Genomic DNA, 16,654 nt, shown 5'->3' on the forward strand with positions numbered 1-16,654 from the left:
TTGCCCCGACAACTTGAAAGAGAAATAGCTTAGAAACATGTTGGGTGCCTGGGTTTTAATAGGAACTGTGTAGTAGTTGCGGGCGGCTAACCAGGACCGCAGCAGAATGCCTGCTTTTCTCTGATGTCCTGATCTCACAGAAGTGCAGTTACTGCCTTTTTGGTGGTATCAATATGGGTATTTTGGGATGTTCAAGAGCCTGTTTTTGCTTATAGGGCCTGAAGCTTGATCGCTATTCTAGTGGCTTGAATAGTCATTAAAAATAACACTTTTTATTAGGCCTCAGTGTCCTGCCTAGTATGAGAAAAACTAAAAAAACTGGAATAGGATAACAGTATAGGTAGCACTGCAGTAAATGGGACAAAGAAAAACTATAGGCCATACAGATTCAATTTTGCTTTAATTACACTTACCTGACGTAAAGATTACGGTAAAGACTGAAGGACAGACAGAAGGACTAACGACCTCATCCGCTCTTTCCGAAGGCTTTGTTTATCTATTGCATTGTTGTAAATAGTAGGCTTTTCTGTGATTCAGTGTTTATGAGGCCATTGCCAAAAGAGATTTGTATAAGCATCTGTATGCTCATTAAGATGACTTTCTAATTCTTTCTTCCTGCTGTTGTCCAGGTGGAAGGTGTTGCACCCATCTCTTCTTCGTGTTCCACTGTGAACTGCTCATGCGGGTGAAACTGATTTCAAAAGACCTGTAGGTCCTTTGGTTTCTTGAGTGACTTATCTTACTTAAGAGAAATCTAAGATCCTGTGTCCAGGCTGTCTGTAGACAGGCTGGTGCTTTTATTTCCTGAGAATCAGGGTGAGGTTGGAAACACCACCACATGAGTACCTGTCACTGTACAGCCTCCAAACGAGATGGCTTTTGCCTGGTCTAGCTGAAACCTGTGTCAGTCTGCATCTGTGTGGATATGGCTTTAGAAGCCCATGGGTGAAAAGTTCAAGCTGTGTTTTTGTATATCTATGTCCAATCTTATTGGCTCAATATAGACAATCTTAATTAGTCTGGAAATCCTTCTACAGGCGTAGGACCTAGATCCTGCCTTAGCCCACCACTGCCTGTTTCCTTGTTGCTTTTGAGATCTCCTGTTTCCTGATAGAAAAGACAGTTTGTTTAATATAAGCCATTTGTCTAATGCTTTTGGTCTAAAGATGATCTATAGAAGCATGATCCAACAAGAAACAGAAATAATTAACTTCTGAAACAACACACAGCTTTGTCATTCTGTACGTGAATTGAAAGTTTCGTAATGCTAGATCATGTTTTAGCATAGATACTGATACGGTGCATGCTGGGTGACTTATGCACGGGCATGCTAGGGAAATTTAATTAACTGATACACAAGCAGTTTGCAGACTGATATTCTTCATTCAGTTTAACTGCTATAAAACCGAATTATGAAAGCAGGAAGAGAAGGACTCAATGCACTTGTTAAGAGCACTATTCAAAACCTGGGAACTAGAAGATTAAATGTTGGTGCCTGTTGCTCTCTGAAACGTTCTTTTTCGTGTGTATTAGGGACTTTATTATTCTCTTTTCTTTAACAGGAAAAATGTGTGAATAACATCAGAATAGGTGTATGGAAAAGCTAAACTATCATAGATCAATCATAATATGATTTTATCAAGAGGGAAAAGCAGAAAACCAAAGAAGTCAAATTCCCATTCAACTTTCCTGCCAAAATCTCACTACCTGTCTAAAGCCATGAAGGCAAAGGTAGTCTAATAAGGAGGTCTAGTAAGGAAAAAGTAGTTGTTGCTGCAACTCCACTTACGCAACACGGTAGCTTTTTGTGGAAAGCAAGCCTTTCTAGAGATGCAGGCAGAGAAGGTTAGATTCCAGTATTTTCATGACACCATTTTTCTTCCAGTTCTGCGTCTACTAGAAGTGTGCATGCGTTCAAGGGATTTCACTGCTTTGTAAAGTAGGAAGACATTCTTGGATGGAATCCAGATGCGCGGGCTCAGATTTTTCTTCATTTTTCCTTTTTACAATAGGGACAAATTAAATCAGTGTCACTTCTGTGATTAACTGCTTATTGTTCTTGCCTGATGCATTGTCATGGACTCCTACTCAGAGCAAAGAATAAATAAAAAGATGTTTTCATCTTGTGATAGGTGTTTTTTTTCCCCTCAGGAATACTGGCTACCTTTGAATTGTGAAGGCCAGCTGCCAGCTTGTTAGAGGTGTAACATGCAGAAGTATCATTGTTTGGTTTTTTTGTTCTGTGTTTACCATGGCAACATAAATAATGGAGCTGCAATTCTAGCATTGCCTAATGTTGACAGCTGGAGCCACAACCATGATAAAATTCAGAAGAAAGGAATGTTGACAGCCTGCAGAAATGAGGGTTTTAATTATATGATGATGGTTGACCAAATTCGTCAATCATTTTTTTGTCATGATCTTTTCCTGAAGACTGCTGTGTCACAGTGGCAAAGATGCATATATTCTAGTGCTGATTGCATTGCAGAAACAGTGAGAAAGCCACTTCAGCAAATTATGTTTGGTGTTGACAGAGAACCTTCCCACACCGGTTAAAGAGAAAAAGTAGAGATACTATTTGGTTCCATATATTTCCAAGAAAAAAAGCAGCCCTAAACCCTACAGTCCTCCCCGATTCCCCAGCTCTTTTAGGTAGTCTGGTAATGCTGTTTCTGCCATGAAGTTTCCTTAGGTTATTTTTTTAATTGCTGGTAAGTCTGAGTGACTTTAGTGCTTTTTATAATCCATTTGATTTCTAAAAGCATGCGTATAGATAAAAGGATAGCTACCACAACGTCAGCCAAAAAGACCCAAAATCTTTTCCCTGCAACTGCCTGAGACCACGCCATTCTGACATGCACTACGCAACATGATACAACGGGGCTCTGTCTTGCAAAAGCGCTTTTCGGTGTTGCTGTCCAGCAGCGCAGGGCCGCGGTGCTCTCCTGCGGGAACAGGGCAGCGTGATCAGGGAGCGGCCAGCCTCCGGGAAGCGGTGTGGCCCTGTGCTCAGAGGGGTCTGCCGGGGTGCTCAGGCAGGCTTCCAGGGAATGATTTCTGGTGCATCCCAGCGCACGTGGCATGTTGCTTCCAGTTTGATCTGTGCTAGGTCAGAACCGCGACACTGTTGCTACTTCCAATTAGCAGAGACCTTGTTTTGTGGTGAGATGCCTCAAGAAAACAAGCTCTGCACTAAACAGCAACTGAAAATAAAGGATAAACCAAGCAGGTCTAACCAGAGTGGCTGGTGACTCCCAGTTAAGAGAGAGATAAGAAAAGGCCATTTGGTCTAGGTAGGTTTGGGACACCTTGAAAATGAGCGGCTCTCAGTCATTTGGAATGTAGACTCTCCGGTGCCATCCAAGAAGTTACAGTCATTTTCCTGAGCTGCTTGCTGTGTTACCAACCAGACTGTGCTGTCATTGCTGCTACCTTTTTTTCTTTAGTTTTTGGTATTTTAAATGCCAGGTTAACAGGAGACCTCAGGAAGTAGTCCCAAGGTAGTGAAGACGAGTCCTCTTGAGTTTCTGGCTGGAGCGATGCCTAATGACCACAAGCAACTCAAGAGTGTGTTCGTTAAATGATGTTGTGACATGTTATTGGCTGGCTTATCCGAGCAAGTATATTCTTGAATCTATGCAAGCATTTTAAGTGCCCCATTAATGAGACTACTTGAATGATAAGCTCACTACATTCTCGGACTTCAGTCATTATGTTTTTTCTGCCTTAAATGCATTTAAGCACAGTATCTTATAACACGTTTCGTGTCTGCCTTTGCTTAGCCAGAAGCTAAAAAAATCCCAGTGAGCGGAAAACGGGTCCCGGGCGGGAAGAGAAGGTTTTTATTCATTCCAGTCCCAACGGCGGGGACGGTGCCCCTCAGCGCCGCAGCTCCGCTGAGCCCCGCGGCCCCGCAGGGCGCAGAGCCCCGGGGACGCCGGTCCCGGCGGCAGCGGGCGCGGCGGGGCGCGGTGCCTGCGCGGAGGGCGCCGGGGGCGGTGCCCGGGCGCCGGCCGCACGCACGTGCCCTGCGGCGGCGGCGGCGGGGCCGGTGGCGGCGGCGCGGCGCGGCCGTGTGAGTGCGGGCGCGGGGTCGCGGGGCGGCGGCGGGGGGCGGCCGGCGGGGAGGGGCGCGGGAAGCGCCGCTGCAGCGGGGGGGCCGCGGCGGGGCGGGCTGTCCCCGCAGCGCCGCCGGGCCCGCGCCGCCTCCCCGCCCGCCCGCTGCCCCGGCCCGGCCTGCCCCGCGGCCGGCGCCTCTCCCCGGCCCCGCTCGTCTGCTGCGTCCCAGCCGCAGTGCGTGCCGGCGGGGCCGGCCCTGCCGATGCAGCGGGGAAGGGGCGCGCAGCGGTTACCGACTTGCGGGGCAGGAGGGGCTGGGGTGCCTGTGCGGGCAGCGGGGCAGCCGCGGGCGGGCGCTGCGGGCTGAGGGCCCCTCCCGCCCCGCGCCGCGCCGCGCCGCAGGGCCGCGGTGACCCGCTGCTCTCGGCGTCGGTGCTGCGCTGCTTCCCGCGGCGTGCTGAGGTCTGGCGTTCTGCTCGCGCCGGCCCCTGTGGTTTAGCGTCCTGATTGATCCCTGCTTGCGTATGTAAGGGAAGCGGGGTGCCCGGGGGCACGGCAGGGTCGGCGAAGGACAAAGAGGCACCGGGCTTCGTTTCTCGTGTCGTTCCTGATGCCTTGGTTTGGTCTGGGGTGCGATCGCGTTACTCAAACTGAAGAAATCCGCTGAATGCACCTTCAGGCTGCTTGAAGTACCGGTGTAGGGTCCTCCCAGCCCTCCCTTCTGGCACCAGGGGGGCAATGTCCCCATCAGACCGGGTTCATAGCAGGCAGCAGAAAGGGTGAACTAGGTTGTGGGGAAATTGTTCTCAGCAGGGTGTATCTACTGAGGCTAACGTGTTACGGTACGGTTTGTGCATAGAGCCACCCCTGCCCTATGGGCTGGAGTTGAAACGTATATTTATTATGTTGTATTTTTGCTTTTATTAACAAATAATTTTGCTCTTAGGAATTATGTAATGTGAGGAATGTGAAAGTTAAAATACAAACAAGGCCTAAGGATCCAAAAAGGTGGAAAAATAATTCTTAATTTAAGCTTGAATCTGCGGGAGTTATGGCTGGGTTGGAACAGGAGGGACCACTTGCTGCCTAGCGGGTCGCTGTGTTTTTGGTGAACGCTGATGTGCATTATGAGTGGGTCTGTTGGTGTTCTCCTTCTTCCCCCACCTCTGCAGAGTGCCACAGCGTGCAGCTTTCCTGCTCTGGATCCCCAGCAGCGAGTTTAGCCTGTAGTATCTTCACATAAGTACTTTTCGCAGTTCTGCGCTCCCGTGCTTCCTCCCATCTCTGTGGGTATCTCCATTTTGCTGATTGAGCAGATATTTCAGTTTTCTCATACACGGTATCTAGCTGCCTGTTCCCTCTGAATATACCTGGAGAGTTGGAAGATTTCCACAGTGTTGTGCCAGAGCTCTTTGCTCTCCCTTGCTCAAAAGAAAAGGGTTCTCTTCAGCGAGAGCCAAGCGCAGCGTTGTACTGAATTCAGTAATGAAACATGCGCAGACTGGGGAGAAACCTAAAAAGACGACTGTTATTCTCAACACAAGGAATGGTTTGTTACAGGATCTTGACAGTAGCGAAAAGAAAAGAAAGAAAAAAATCCCTCGTGTTGTGAAAATTACTTACATTCATGCCACCAGAAATGTTAGGAGGCTTCTTTGTGCATTGATTTTGGCATTTAAAGGACAATTTAGGTTGGAAGGGACCTCTGAAGTTTTTCCAGTCAAATCCCCACTTAAAGCAGGGCTAATTTTGAAGATCAGTCAGGATGCTGTATTTTGTAATCCTTAATGGTATTTAAAAGCTCATGAAATCTTGATGAGCATGTTACCAGGTTATTGTGAATTGTAAATTTTCTTTATAGGAGTTAGATTACAAAGATATTTGTAATCATATGACTAATTTCTAGGGGGAATGTCTCATAAAAAATAATCAGCTCAACTTACGTTTGGGATATGCAAGTTGTGACAAAGCTCCGAAAGATTTTTAGGTTCTGTGGAATGTCTTGGGGAAGTTGGGAGTGGGAGAGAAGGGAAGAATAAGCAATGGTCAAGGCCGTTTTAGACTAGGGTATATGTGCCAGTGCAGTCCAGCTTGTGAGAGTGCTCACTGAGTGTTTCCACTTTTGCTCAATTATCTTCTTAGGAAAAGTACGTAAGTAAATCTGTGTGCCTCCCTGAGTTTTACTGACAACTTGAAAACATGGACTTTCCATTTTTTTTTGACACAGCTGCAATGGGTCTTGTTTACACTGCTAAAATAAATGTTTAAGGATAGCTATCCTCTTAACAACAATTTTTTTCTCTGGTTGTGGGTGGAAGGGAAATGAGACATGTAGAAAACCATGTTTTAACTGGTCTTCTTGACACAAAGTGAAGACCATCAACTGGCAGTTACGACAGGATTAAGACTAAGCTTGTTTAAATTCTGGTTAGCTGAGCACTGACAGACCATAAAATAAGTTGCTGTTATCTTGGAGGTCTCTTGTGGTCACCACAAAAACACAGAAAAAGATGTTTTTCCTTTTTTCTTTGGCCTCTGCTCTCTGTAAAGAGAAGTGCTCATTCCCTTCTGGAGGATTTAGCAGAGTTGAGAGCTTGCAGATCTGATAGGTCCAGAGAAAATGATGGTCTTTAGCGAAGGGATGTTGCCACTAAAGAAGATAGCCTAGCATAGAAACACTGGGTTAATTGACCAGTACAGCCTCTATATTGAAGCTTTTTGCTAACATTGCACATTTTGATGGCTTTTTAATTGTTTCCAGGGTTGTCTGTATTGTTGGCATGCAGTGGGCATGTGTGGGGGGTTAGAAGTAGAATAGGCTGAAACACTGGGAAAATATTACTTGTAAAATTGCACAGTTCTACAGAAAAGCTCAGTTTAGCACTCAGATCTTAAAGTTTAGTGCTGTGTTCCCAGCTTCAGAAAAGCTTACTGTAATTCCCGTTCCCTGTACCCACCCACCCCATAAAGAGGGTAACCATGTGTTCAGTTAAAAAAAAAGAGTTGAACGATTAAGATACCTTTAAAACGATCTTGCTGTGATTGGACAGCCGTTCTTTCGTAACCGCCGCAGGGTGACTGGGGCACGGATTGCTCAGAGACGCTGAGAGCCGGGTCCTGGCCACGAGGCAAAGGCTCCAGAGCTGGACCTTTGCCTAGTCCTGCCCACTTGCCACCCGTGACAACGCAAGTTTGTCTTCTCTCCTGCCTGCGCTCGCATTCAGGAGGAGCTGGTGGTGGCTGATGCTCCTGCAGGCTGCATGGGTTCTGGTGAGTGCGTGCACCTAAATGTTAAAAGGCTGACGGGATGTTCTGTTGTATCTTCCCCTCGTGGATTGTGGCTTATGGGATGCTTTGTTGTATCTTCTTATTGTGGATTGTTGTTTGATGTCCTAGAGTTTGATCACAAGGCAGTAGTGTTTGTATTTTAAGGTGGGGTGGAGGGTTGTGAAGTTCATTTGAGCTTCAGATTTCCTTGATAAACAGCAGCTAAACAGAAATGAAGCTGCTAGTTGCAAATGCTCAGCTGTTTTCAATTTATTCTCTTCACTTGGGGTTCAATGACATAGATGCATCGGGGCTCAGCCTGTCTTGTTAGCAAATGTTTTAATAATCCTGGCTGCTGTTTCCCGTATGTATTTTTCAAAGTGGCTCACTATGGTGTTTGCTTAGGAGGGGAGGAATTTCAGTATCATCGTGTAAAGCTGCTTCTTCTATTCCCCTGTTTATTTAAATAGCAAAAGATTCGCATATTTTAATAGGGTTTTTTCTTGTCACTGAGTGGAGACCAAAGAGTCCCAATTAAACTAAAGAGGTGTTTTGATTAAGCTTAACGCTCTTCTCTGTCAACTACAACTGAGTGGAAGCTGGCTTTTAGCGATGCTAATAATGCTAACAATAATCATAATAATGCTAATAAAAATAAAAAGCTATGTGTGAACTGCAACTTAATCAGTTGCCACAAAATTGGCAACATTTTTGTACAAAATGACATGCACAGTTGGGTTTTACCCCTCCGCTCCTCTTGTAACTAAGAATTAAGAGAAAAACAGATCTTGAGCAGACAAGATCCAAGTCCAAAGAATAGTTGGATGATCAGACGCTAGGAGGGAGCAGGGCTATAGCCTTTTGGGTATGCCACAGAGATTTTAAGTCTTGACACAAGGATATTGCTGCATTACAGCAATACATTTTGAGTTACATTTTGGTCATTCCAAAGGCTGGGGTCAGGATGGTCTCTGATATGAGTCAGAGGCAGATATCAAAAAATTGTCATTACAGTATGACTTTAGGTTTGAAAAAAGCATGTAGAGAAAGCAGATAATGGTCAAGGAAGGTTTCCCTTGGTTAGAAATAAGTGGTGAAATGGGGTAGAATCTGTTCTCTTATCTGCATTATGTTTGCGTCAACTGGCCTTGTTTCCTGCTCGGGATCATGGATTACTCACGTTTCTAGATACTGCGATACTGTCTTCATTGGAACCAAGTATGCTGTTAAAGGAACAAAGCGATCTTTTTTTTTTCCAAAATGTTTTCTAGCTATTTCTGCAGGTAGGCAGTTGGTTGTATTTGTTTGTCAGTAGTATTCTGGAGCTAGTTTTAAGGATGGAAAGGGATTTTCTCTCAGAAAATTCTGGGCACCATGGCTCTGACACAAAAAGCAAGGAGCTGCTCCTAGTTCTTACTTTCTGAATTCTGGCAACAGCTAGCTGTGGGGATAAAGATTATGCCTGTTGCTGGCTTATTGCCAGTCACAGTTCAAAACAGTAATATTTTCCTATATTTGTGAGGGAAAAAAACCTTTCCCATACAAAAGTATATACAGACAGCAATATTTACCGAAACAGTCTTACCAGGGAATAGGGTTTTGCAGATGGCTCCGGAAAAAAATTGATTCTCCGTATTGTGTAATACTAAAGTTGGGTGACTGCAAATCTACAGCCCTTTATAACATATAACTGTTGTGATGTGAGCGTACAGTGACTTCTTACACTGCCAAAACTCCAATGACACTTGTACCAGTTATTGCTCAGAGCTGATTCTTGAATTTCGTCCATGAGGGAGGGCTAAGTGTGCTTTCCTGCGTCCTCATAACTGATACTGCCTCACTGGAAGGTGGCTACCAGCCCTTTCCAGGCTTGTGAAACATGCGCAAGGGTCAGGATTGGGCTGGGGGGGGGGGTGGTGTGGATGGATGGTGGTTAAATAAAATTGCTACCAAACTAGAGTCACCAGTAACAACAAGCAGTGTTTGTACTTCAAGACTCGAGCAAGCATAGGTAATGGCTTACATTGCAATGTTATCAGTTCTAACTGATGGGTGTGAGTTTAAGTTGTTTGTTCCTGATATTGTTTCTGCTTTAGCAAGAGTGGAAATTGGTTAGCATATAGAAGGTGCTGTCCAGGGCATGTTTGTAATGTTGGATCACTGTGTCTAATAAAATGGTTGCAAGTCTACATATTTCTGTCTGCAGGCATGACTGATAAGCTCTAATTTAGGCTTGGTGCCTGCTATGGTTCTAGTGTGGGACTGTAAGGAACAGGAAAGGTTACCAGTAACGGTGAACCAGATATAATTTTTTTTAAGTCTTCTGCGGTATATTTGTAAAATTCACTGTTTAATATAGATTAATGGGGAGGGAAACGCATGTATTCTACAAATGCTTCTTTTTTGAAAGAAACCACTGTCTTACTGTAGTAATTTAATTTACTGGCTAACATAGAGGTCATTTTGTTAGAGGCTCTTTATTACACGCATGTACTTCCATCATCTTTCTCCCCATTGCATCTGAGCACTTTAATCATTAATGTTTTTGTCAGTCTGGTAGCAGGAAAAGGTAAGAATATCTTTTTAATAGTTTTGATGTGGGTCAGGTGCAGAACTGGAATGTAATCTAGATCTTCTAAAACCCAGTTCAGTATGTTAATAAATATACAGCTCATCTCCAGTCAAACCATAATATCCGTGTGAGCTTTTCCTTGTTCTTTTAATCCAGTTCTTCCTTGTCTAGCATCATTAATGTCTAGTGTTAGAGCTGCTTTCTTCTTTCTCTTTCCAGAAATGTCCTTCCTGCCCGATTTCGGGATCTTCACCATGGGCATGTGGTCTGTTGGTCTTGGAGCCATTGGTGCAGCTGTGACAGGGATCGTCCTTGCTAACACTGACTTATTTTTGTCCAAGCCAGAAAAGGCTACGTTGGAGTTTTTAGAGGAGATAGAGCTAAAAACTTTGGGAGCAGGTAAGATTCTGGATGTTTCAGCCCACAGTCTTCGATAATTGGGCTTTTATAAGAACCTTTGTAAGGCCAGGATTGGAAGAGTTTTTCTTAGTCTTTCCTAGTTATAACATGTACTTGGGTGTCCTTGATAGCAGATAATTCTGGTGAAGGAAAAGCAACCAAAACTGGTATTTTTGGATGAAACATGACACCCTTCTAAAAATTAATAAAGCAATAATACCCTGTTATGCATATAGAAGTTTTTTCTGACAGAACTGTATTTGAATGTGGAATTTTCTGCAGTGCTTTGTGTTGGTCCTTAAAGCATTAATCATTATAAACAAGAATGGCTGATATTATTGTTGATGCTGTTTCTCCCATATAAACAGAACAAAGAACATTCAAAGCAGGTGAACTGTGGAAGAAGAATGGTGCTGTGATCATGGCTGTGCGAAGACCTGGATGATTTTTGTGCAGAGAGGTACTTGCTGGGCTTGGGGATTAATTAGGAAGAGTTGAGCTCTACTTGCACAGATTCCCTTTAAATAAAGGGAGAGAGTGAGTAGGACAGTCATCAAATACGTCTGAAGTATCTGAAAGGTCTTGTTTCCTAGCCCAAACTGGTTGCCAGCTAACAGCATACTTAGTTTTGTTTGCAACTGGTTTGTATAGTCTAGGTCCTAAGCATTTTCCTTCTGAAGGTGGTGGATACATGATTTTTACATCTCCCAGGGATCTAGCCCATGGTAATTGGAAAGGGAGATTACACAAAATCCAATTGGTAATGAGTCTTATGAGCTAGTTGTATTCCATATGTCCAAAATAAATCTAAGCCAGGTAGTCTCTGGTGACAAGCAGCCCAAGACTGGACTGGCAGAAAGCCATCAGATAAAGCTCATCAGCAAAAAAGAGATGTGCATAAAGGGGAGTCCCTTGCTGTTCTGGATGCTGAATATGAGGCAGGAAGGTAAGGAGTCTGAAGACAAGGAGTTACTGTTCCATAACAAGGTAGGCTGGGAAACAAAATTTCATCCTAAAGTTGGCATTAGGCTCCTTGGGTGGAGGTGGGAGGAGACACTTAAGATAGGATTTGAATGTACCGTGTGCCTGGGAACAGCCATAACTTGCTTGTTGGCCATTATTTTTCTCATAGCTATGGGGAAAAATAGCTATTATGTTGTTACTCACTGCTCTATAATGTGGAGTAATTAATATTGCAACCACTCAATTAAGGGATCTGCTCCCATCAGTAGTAACTGCTTAAGTATGTGTAGAACTCATGGAAGGTTAAAGAACTTTGCTCTCTGAACAGGTGTAGCGTAGGCAGGAGAGAATACGCTATGTGCCTGACTCTGTGCCTTTCGCATACAGTCAGACAGGAATTCATTAATTAATGATTTTTTTTTTATGCTAACTTCCTAAGTAGAAATAAAAAGCCCAATTCAAACAATTATGTTTTTTTTTCTTTCAGAAAAAAAATGAGGAGAGAGAAATTTAATTTTCTAATTCTTATTTTTGGTTCAAAACTTCATATTTTTAACAGAGGCAGTCACAGTACTGATTAGCTAATTAGGGCAAAGAATTGTTTTGTATTTTGACCGTGAAAGTGTTTGAAAAAGCTTTTAAATTGTCTAAACTGAAGTTATTTTTGATTGTTGTATACTCAAAGCATTTTTGTGAGTTGACTCTTGCCTTTCTCCTGAGAACAGTTCAGTTGCTCTTTTTTGTCCATTGATGTTTCTCTGGAGTATGAAAGCTGCTTCTTTCCCTACTGTCAGTGACTCTGAGCTGGTGGAATGGTTCAATGCAGGTGACTTGCCATATATGTTAACCTGTAGGCAGTAGGTTTTTATTTTTTCGCAAGAGACAAAATACACTTGCTTCCCACTATCTCACACCTCGGAAAGGATGTTGAACTTTGTCCTTGTTGACAGCACCAAGAAGGAATATATATTTCCCTGGACACAGTGGTGGGGTTGAAAAGTGGCCGTTCTACCTCATAGATCACTGACCTGGTATCAGTGGTAAGGACATGCTTCCGTTATCCACTGCAAAGGGTGTCACACCCACTGGAATGATGTCTTTGGATCCTTGAGAATTGAGGCCTGTGGACTTAAGAAAGACGGAGTTTTTTATCATCTGCATCCTAAATCATCAGATTCCTTTTTTGTTATTTAAGATAGACTGTGTTTAACAGGACTACACTTCTACATCTCATGGTCTGGATCCAGGCATGTAGTGATCCAGTGTGCCAGTCATTGTGAAAGTGCCATGGGCTTGCTAAATATTGTTGGTGTCAACTCAAGCAGTCTAAAGTAGCAGAAGAGCCATAGTTGAACTGTCAAGAGGGACAAACTGAAATGGGAATTGTTCTTTTGGGTTGTCCCTGCCTTGGTAGAGAGAGGAAGTATTCTGCTAGGGTGTGCTTGTCTGCTTTTTACAGAAACAAGAAAACTGTTTCACAGACTAGATGAAATGGTCACAGCCCCATGGTAAGGCTGTACAGCTGTTATATGCTATAATTTGCCCACAAAAATAGACTCCTTTGCTTTCTCTTATTGTATCATTTTTAAATAGCAGTAAAGAAAAACAAGTCAGGTCTAGTCCCAAGATGCTTCTTGAAGTCTAATCTCTGCAGAATTTTAAAACTTAACTATGGTCTTAGTTTATTCCTGCTCTTTCCCCTCCCAAAAGCCAGGCAAGGAGACACAAAATAAACCCCACCAAACTGCTGAAGTGCCTTTCTCCGAAAGGCTAATCAAGTTTTAATGGTATCACTATCTCTCCAAAGACAGCGATTTCTGCACTAGCCTGGAACATCAGTTCTTGGACATGTTAGGTCTCAATACAATGTTTTTTGGTTTGGTTTGTTGATTATGAGAGTTTTGAACTCTCATAATTTTTTTGAAATTAACTCTCATGAAGTGAAAAACTCTCATTTTTTTTTTTGGGGGGGGGGGGGGGGGAAATCCCAGATAAAATTGCTATTAACCCCCCTTTTAGGAAGATCATAAGGCATTATGTTGAGGGAAAACAGATCATAAGGCATTATGTTGAGGGAAAACAGAAAATAATTACCGGATCTTTAAGAAGAGAAAAGTGGGGAAAGATCTAACAAACGTAAGCTATGATCCTTTAACTCTCACACTCACGACTTGGTGTTCGCTTGTGATGCTGATTCATCCTTTTTCATTTCCTCTGAAAAAGACAGTAGTGAACTGGAAAGCTGCCCTTACCCTTTCACCTACTGATGTCTTTTTGTAATGTCTTTTGTCATGTCTGTTCACCCCTATCTGTCTGCTGCTTGATACTCAGTAAATTGTAGATATCCCGCAAGCCTTTGAGTTAAGGCATTTCAGTTAGGTAGCTGAGGGTGTTTACGTAAACTGTGTCCACTTTTTAAAGTGTGGAGTTCTTTGTGGGAGTTTTGTCCAGTAAAAATTACCTTTCTCCACTGGAAATGAGAAGAAAGATATTTGCAGCGTGCGCTCTGATCTGCTGGAAACCTCGGAGGCCTTTGTACAAACTGTGGGAGCTGAGATTCCTTCAGCAGAACAAAAAACCCAGCAGATGAGTGGTGACACCTTACACTGTTACACACCAGAAAAAGCAGTACTGCTTCTGGGATACTGAAGGTGTATGAAGAAATTCCTTGATTATTTTCACTGGGAAAGTTAAGTGGTGTGCAGGTACTCTTTTCACTGTTCTGTAAACACTTTAAAAGATAGTTGAAGCCCTAGCGCAGGCAAAGTACATGTACAGCTTTGGGTTAAAAGTATATTTTCTCCTGGATTTTAATATTTTATCCAATAAATGCTCAAAAAATCTCTTTCCTTTGTGCTTAATGAAGAAAATCTTGGTAAATCTAATGAAGACCTGCCTAGGAGTAGAGTTGGCTTAAATGTTTGATTTACAGATCTGTTTCTGGTTTGCGCCTCAAGCTAGAATTTATGTATGTTTCTGATGCTCTTGAAATTCAAGGTGAAGCTTTCCAACCTCCATCTACTGTCTGAAATGTCTGGGTTTTTTTTCCTTTCTTAGGAGGCTTCTGAGCTTTCCTCTCTGAAACCTCAGCTGTCCAAGCTGGGTGTCCCTCTCTATGCTGTTGTGAAAGAGAAGATAGGGACTGAAGTGGAGGATTTTCAGCGTTATTTCAAAGGAGAAATCTTTCTGGATGAAAAGGTATAGTGAAGTTGGTGTTCTCCTTTTGTTTAAAAACAAACTTACAAATATCCTCTTTGAAGAGCTTATATAAATAATGTAGTTAGAATGCGGTCTGAATGAAAAAGGATTTAGTAGCATTGTAGTTTAAGAAGTTAATTAGCTTTGCTTTTATCTATCTATCTATCTATCTATCTATCTCCTGCTCAGCTTACAAACTGCTCTGTAGCTATGCAGTGATAATGTGCTGTTGCGTATTCCTCCCCTCCCCTTTAACAGGTAAACAATATGGCCTATTAATATTTATTCCTTTCTTCCACTGGCTGTGTGACTTGCTGATGTTTATGGTACGTGAATCAAAGTCTGAAGGTAACAGACATAATTAATTCATGATGTACAGGCCGAATTGCTGTGATGTGGCTTGTCCCAGTACAGTGGCACATGCTGTATTGCCGGTCTCATGTCCTACAAAACCACAGCCCTGCTTACTCCTTAACCCAGAAGATACATTTAGAAATCATTTGGCTTCTGAAGGAAAAAGAATATGTAATACTCAAAGTCAACTAGAAGATACCTTTATTTTCCCTCCCCACTCTGCTTGTGTGAAAGAATCAGGCTGATTTAAAAAAAAAAAACAACCAACCAACCAACAAAAAACCAAAACAAAAAGCAGATGGCTGATTTCAGGACTTGGCGCCATTGTTCTCTCTTTACCAGCATTTTTATTGCCATACTTCAAAAATAAGAAAAAAGATGTTTATCACAAAGCACCCTTGTTGTCAGCAGTAGGGATGTAGATGTACATAGGGCTTAAATGCCTGTGGATCAGCTTAAAATCCACATGAACAGTGGCAGGACCACTAGTGAGCTGTGTAGAGGTAAGTGGTCAGGTAGTGCGTTAAAGAGGTTAGTTCAGGTGCGATTTCTTTTTAGCTCTGCCTGGTTAGCTTCTGTGTGTTGTGACCTTTCTCGGATAAAGGGTGGGCTGGTTTCCTGAATTTCATTTGGGAGGAAAAATCCTTTTCACTTAGTTTGCTTAGATATTTTCTGTTTCCCTGCAGAAAGGCTTCTATGGTCCACGCAGACGAAAAATGATGATGTCAGGCTTCTTCCGCTTTGGAGTCTGGCAAAATTTCTTCCGTGCTTGGAAAAGTGGATATAGTGGTAACCTGGAAGGAGAAGGATTCACCCTGGGAGGAGTATATGTGATTGGGGCAGGAAGACAGGTACTGCAGGCCATCTAGGAGGCTTTTATGTCTCCTGTGAGACCAAAAGTTTCTTTTCTGGAATTGTTCAATTGCTGGTCCATTGATCTCCTGTGGGGAGACTAGTCTATGAATTTCTCTCTTGTGTCTTTAATTAGGGTGTTTTACTGGAGCATCGTGAGAAAGAATTTGGAGACAAAGTCAGCCTTCCATCTGTCCTTGAAGCTGCTGAGAAGATAAAACCACAGGCTTCATAAGCGGAAAAATAGTTGCACGTGTTTCTGATCACAGCTTGAAACGTAGAATGCATCTGTTTCTTGAACGTGCAGTTTAATTGCTTCTTAACTATTTAGTGATCAACGCAGAGGAAAGATTCTCTATTCAAACATAAAAAATGATGAAAATCCTCCTGGATCTTTTTTTGTTGCTTTGCAGCCTTTCAGGTGGCCAGGATTTCAACTGCTCTTTTGTGTCTGACTGTATTAATGAAAGGCTGGGTCTAAAATCTGGCCTAGCCTAGATGTTTTCAGTCAGAGACAGTCGGTTGAAAACCTGTCTACCTAGGGGAGCAAAACTCCGCTAAGGCTGCAGTAACGGAGTACCAGCTGAGGTTGAATAAAACTTTTATGTACATGAAATGCCTTCGCTTTTTGCCTTTTCAGTAACATGTAAACACATTTGTGTTTCTAGAAGACTATATCCTGTCAGTTTAGATTATTGTGAGATTCTGCAGTCAAGACATGCCGCTATGTCTACCCGGTATGTTTCTTGTTGGTTAACTACTGGCTCTAGATCTTCCAGCTCTTTGTGTGATTGCCTGCAAGCAAGATTGAAGACATCTAATGAGGACAAGTTCCTTCTTGTGTTTAAGATTCTAAAAAAAATTAAAAAAGGGAACAATATCAGAGAACAGATTAGGTAGAGTTTCCATCCTGGCTTGAGTTCTGCAGTAGAATGGCTGGGCTGTTACTCCTGAAAATAGATATAGTGTTGCACAATATGATCCATGAGA

At 42.9% G+C, this 16,654-nt stretch overlaps 2 protein-coding genes across 7 annotated transcripts in view; both read left to right on the top strand.

Moving 5' to 3' along the window:
• Positions 1 to 10,297, top strand: part of EXOSC3 (exosome component 3) — a 17,564-nt gene extending 7,267 nt beyond the window's left edge. Inside the window, exons 5-6 of one of the 2 annotated variants that reach the window (XM_082310934.1) lie at positions 630 to 708; positions 10,118 to 10,297. In XM_082310934.1, the coding sequence (XP_082167060.1) occupies positions 630 to 689 (60 nt within the window). In that variant the 3' untranslated portion in view covers positions 690 to 708; positions 10,118 to 10,297. Of the gene's footprint in view, positions 1 to 629; positions 709 to 1,885; positions 2,142 to 10,117 lie in introns of those variants that run through there. The other variant, XM_082310933.1, reaches the window with a different exon arrangement.
• Positions 1 to 16,471, top strand: part of PRXL2A (peroxiredoxin like 2A) — a 22,034-nt gene extending 5,563 nt beyond the window's left edge. For 2 of the 5 annotated variants that reach the window (XM_082310941.1, XM_082310940.1), the window contains exons 2-6: positions 10,118 to 10,297; positions 10,666 to 10,757; positions 14,318 to 14,458; positions 15,499 to 15,663; positions 15,801 to 16,471. In XM_082310941.1, the coding sequence (XP_082167067.1) occupies positions 10,120 to 10,297; positions 10,666 to 10,757; positions 14,318 to 14,458; positions 15,499 to 15,663; positions 15,801 to 15,899 (675 nt within the window). In that variant the 5' untranslated portion in view covers positions 10,118 to 10,119 and the 3' untranslated portion in view covers positions 15,900 to 16,471. Of the gene's footprint in view, positions 1 to 663; positions 709 to 7,145; positions 7,330 to 9,926; positions 10,298 to 10,665; positions 10,758 to 14,317; positions 14,459 to 15,498; positions 15,664 to 15,800 lie in introns of those variants that run through there. The other 3 variants (XM_082310942.1, XM_082310939.1, XM_082310938.1) reach the window with 3 other exon arrangements.
• Positions 16,472 to 16,654: the final 183 nt, after the last annotated feature.

Source organism: Platalea leucorodia (genome assembly GCF_965183815.1).
Source record: "Platalea leucorodia genome assembly, chromosome: 4".
Lineage (NCBI taxonomy): Eukaryota > Metazoa > Chordata > Aves > Pelecaniformes > Threskiornithidae > Platalea > Platalea leucorodia.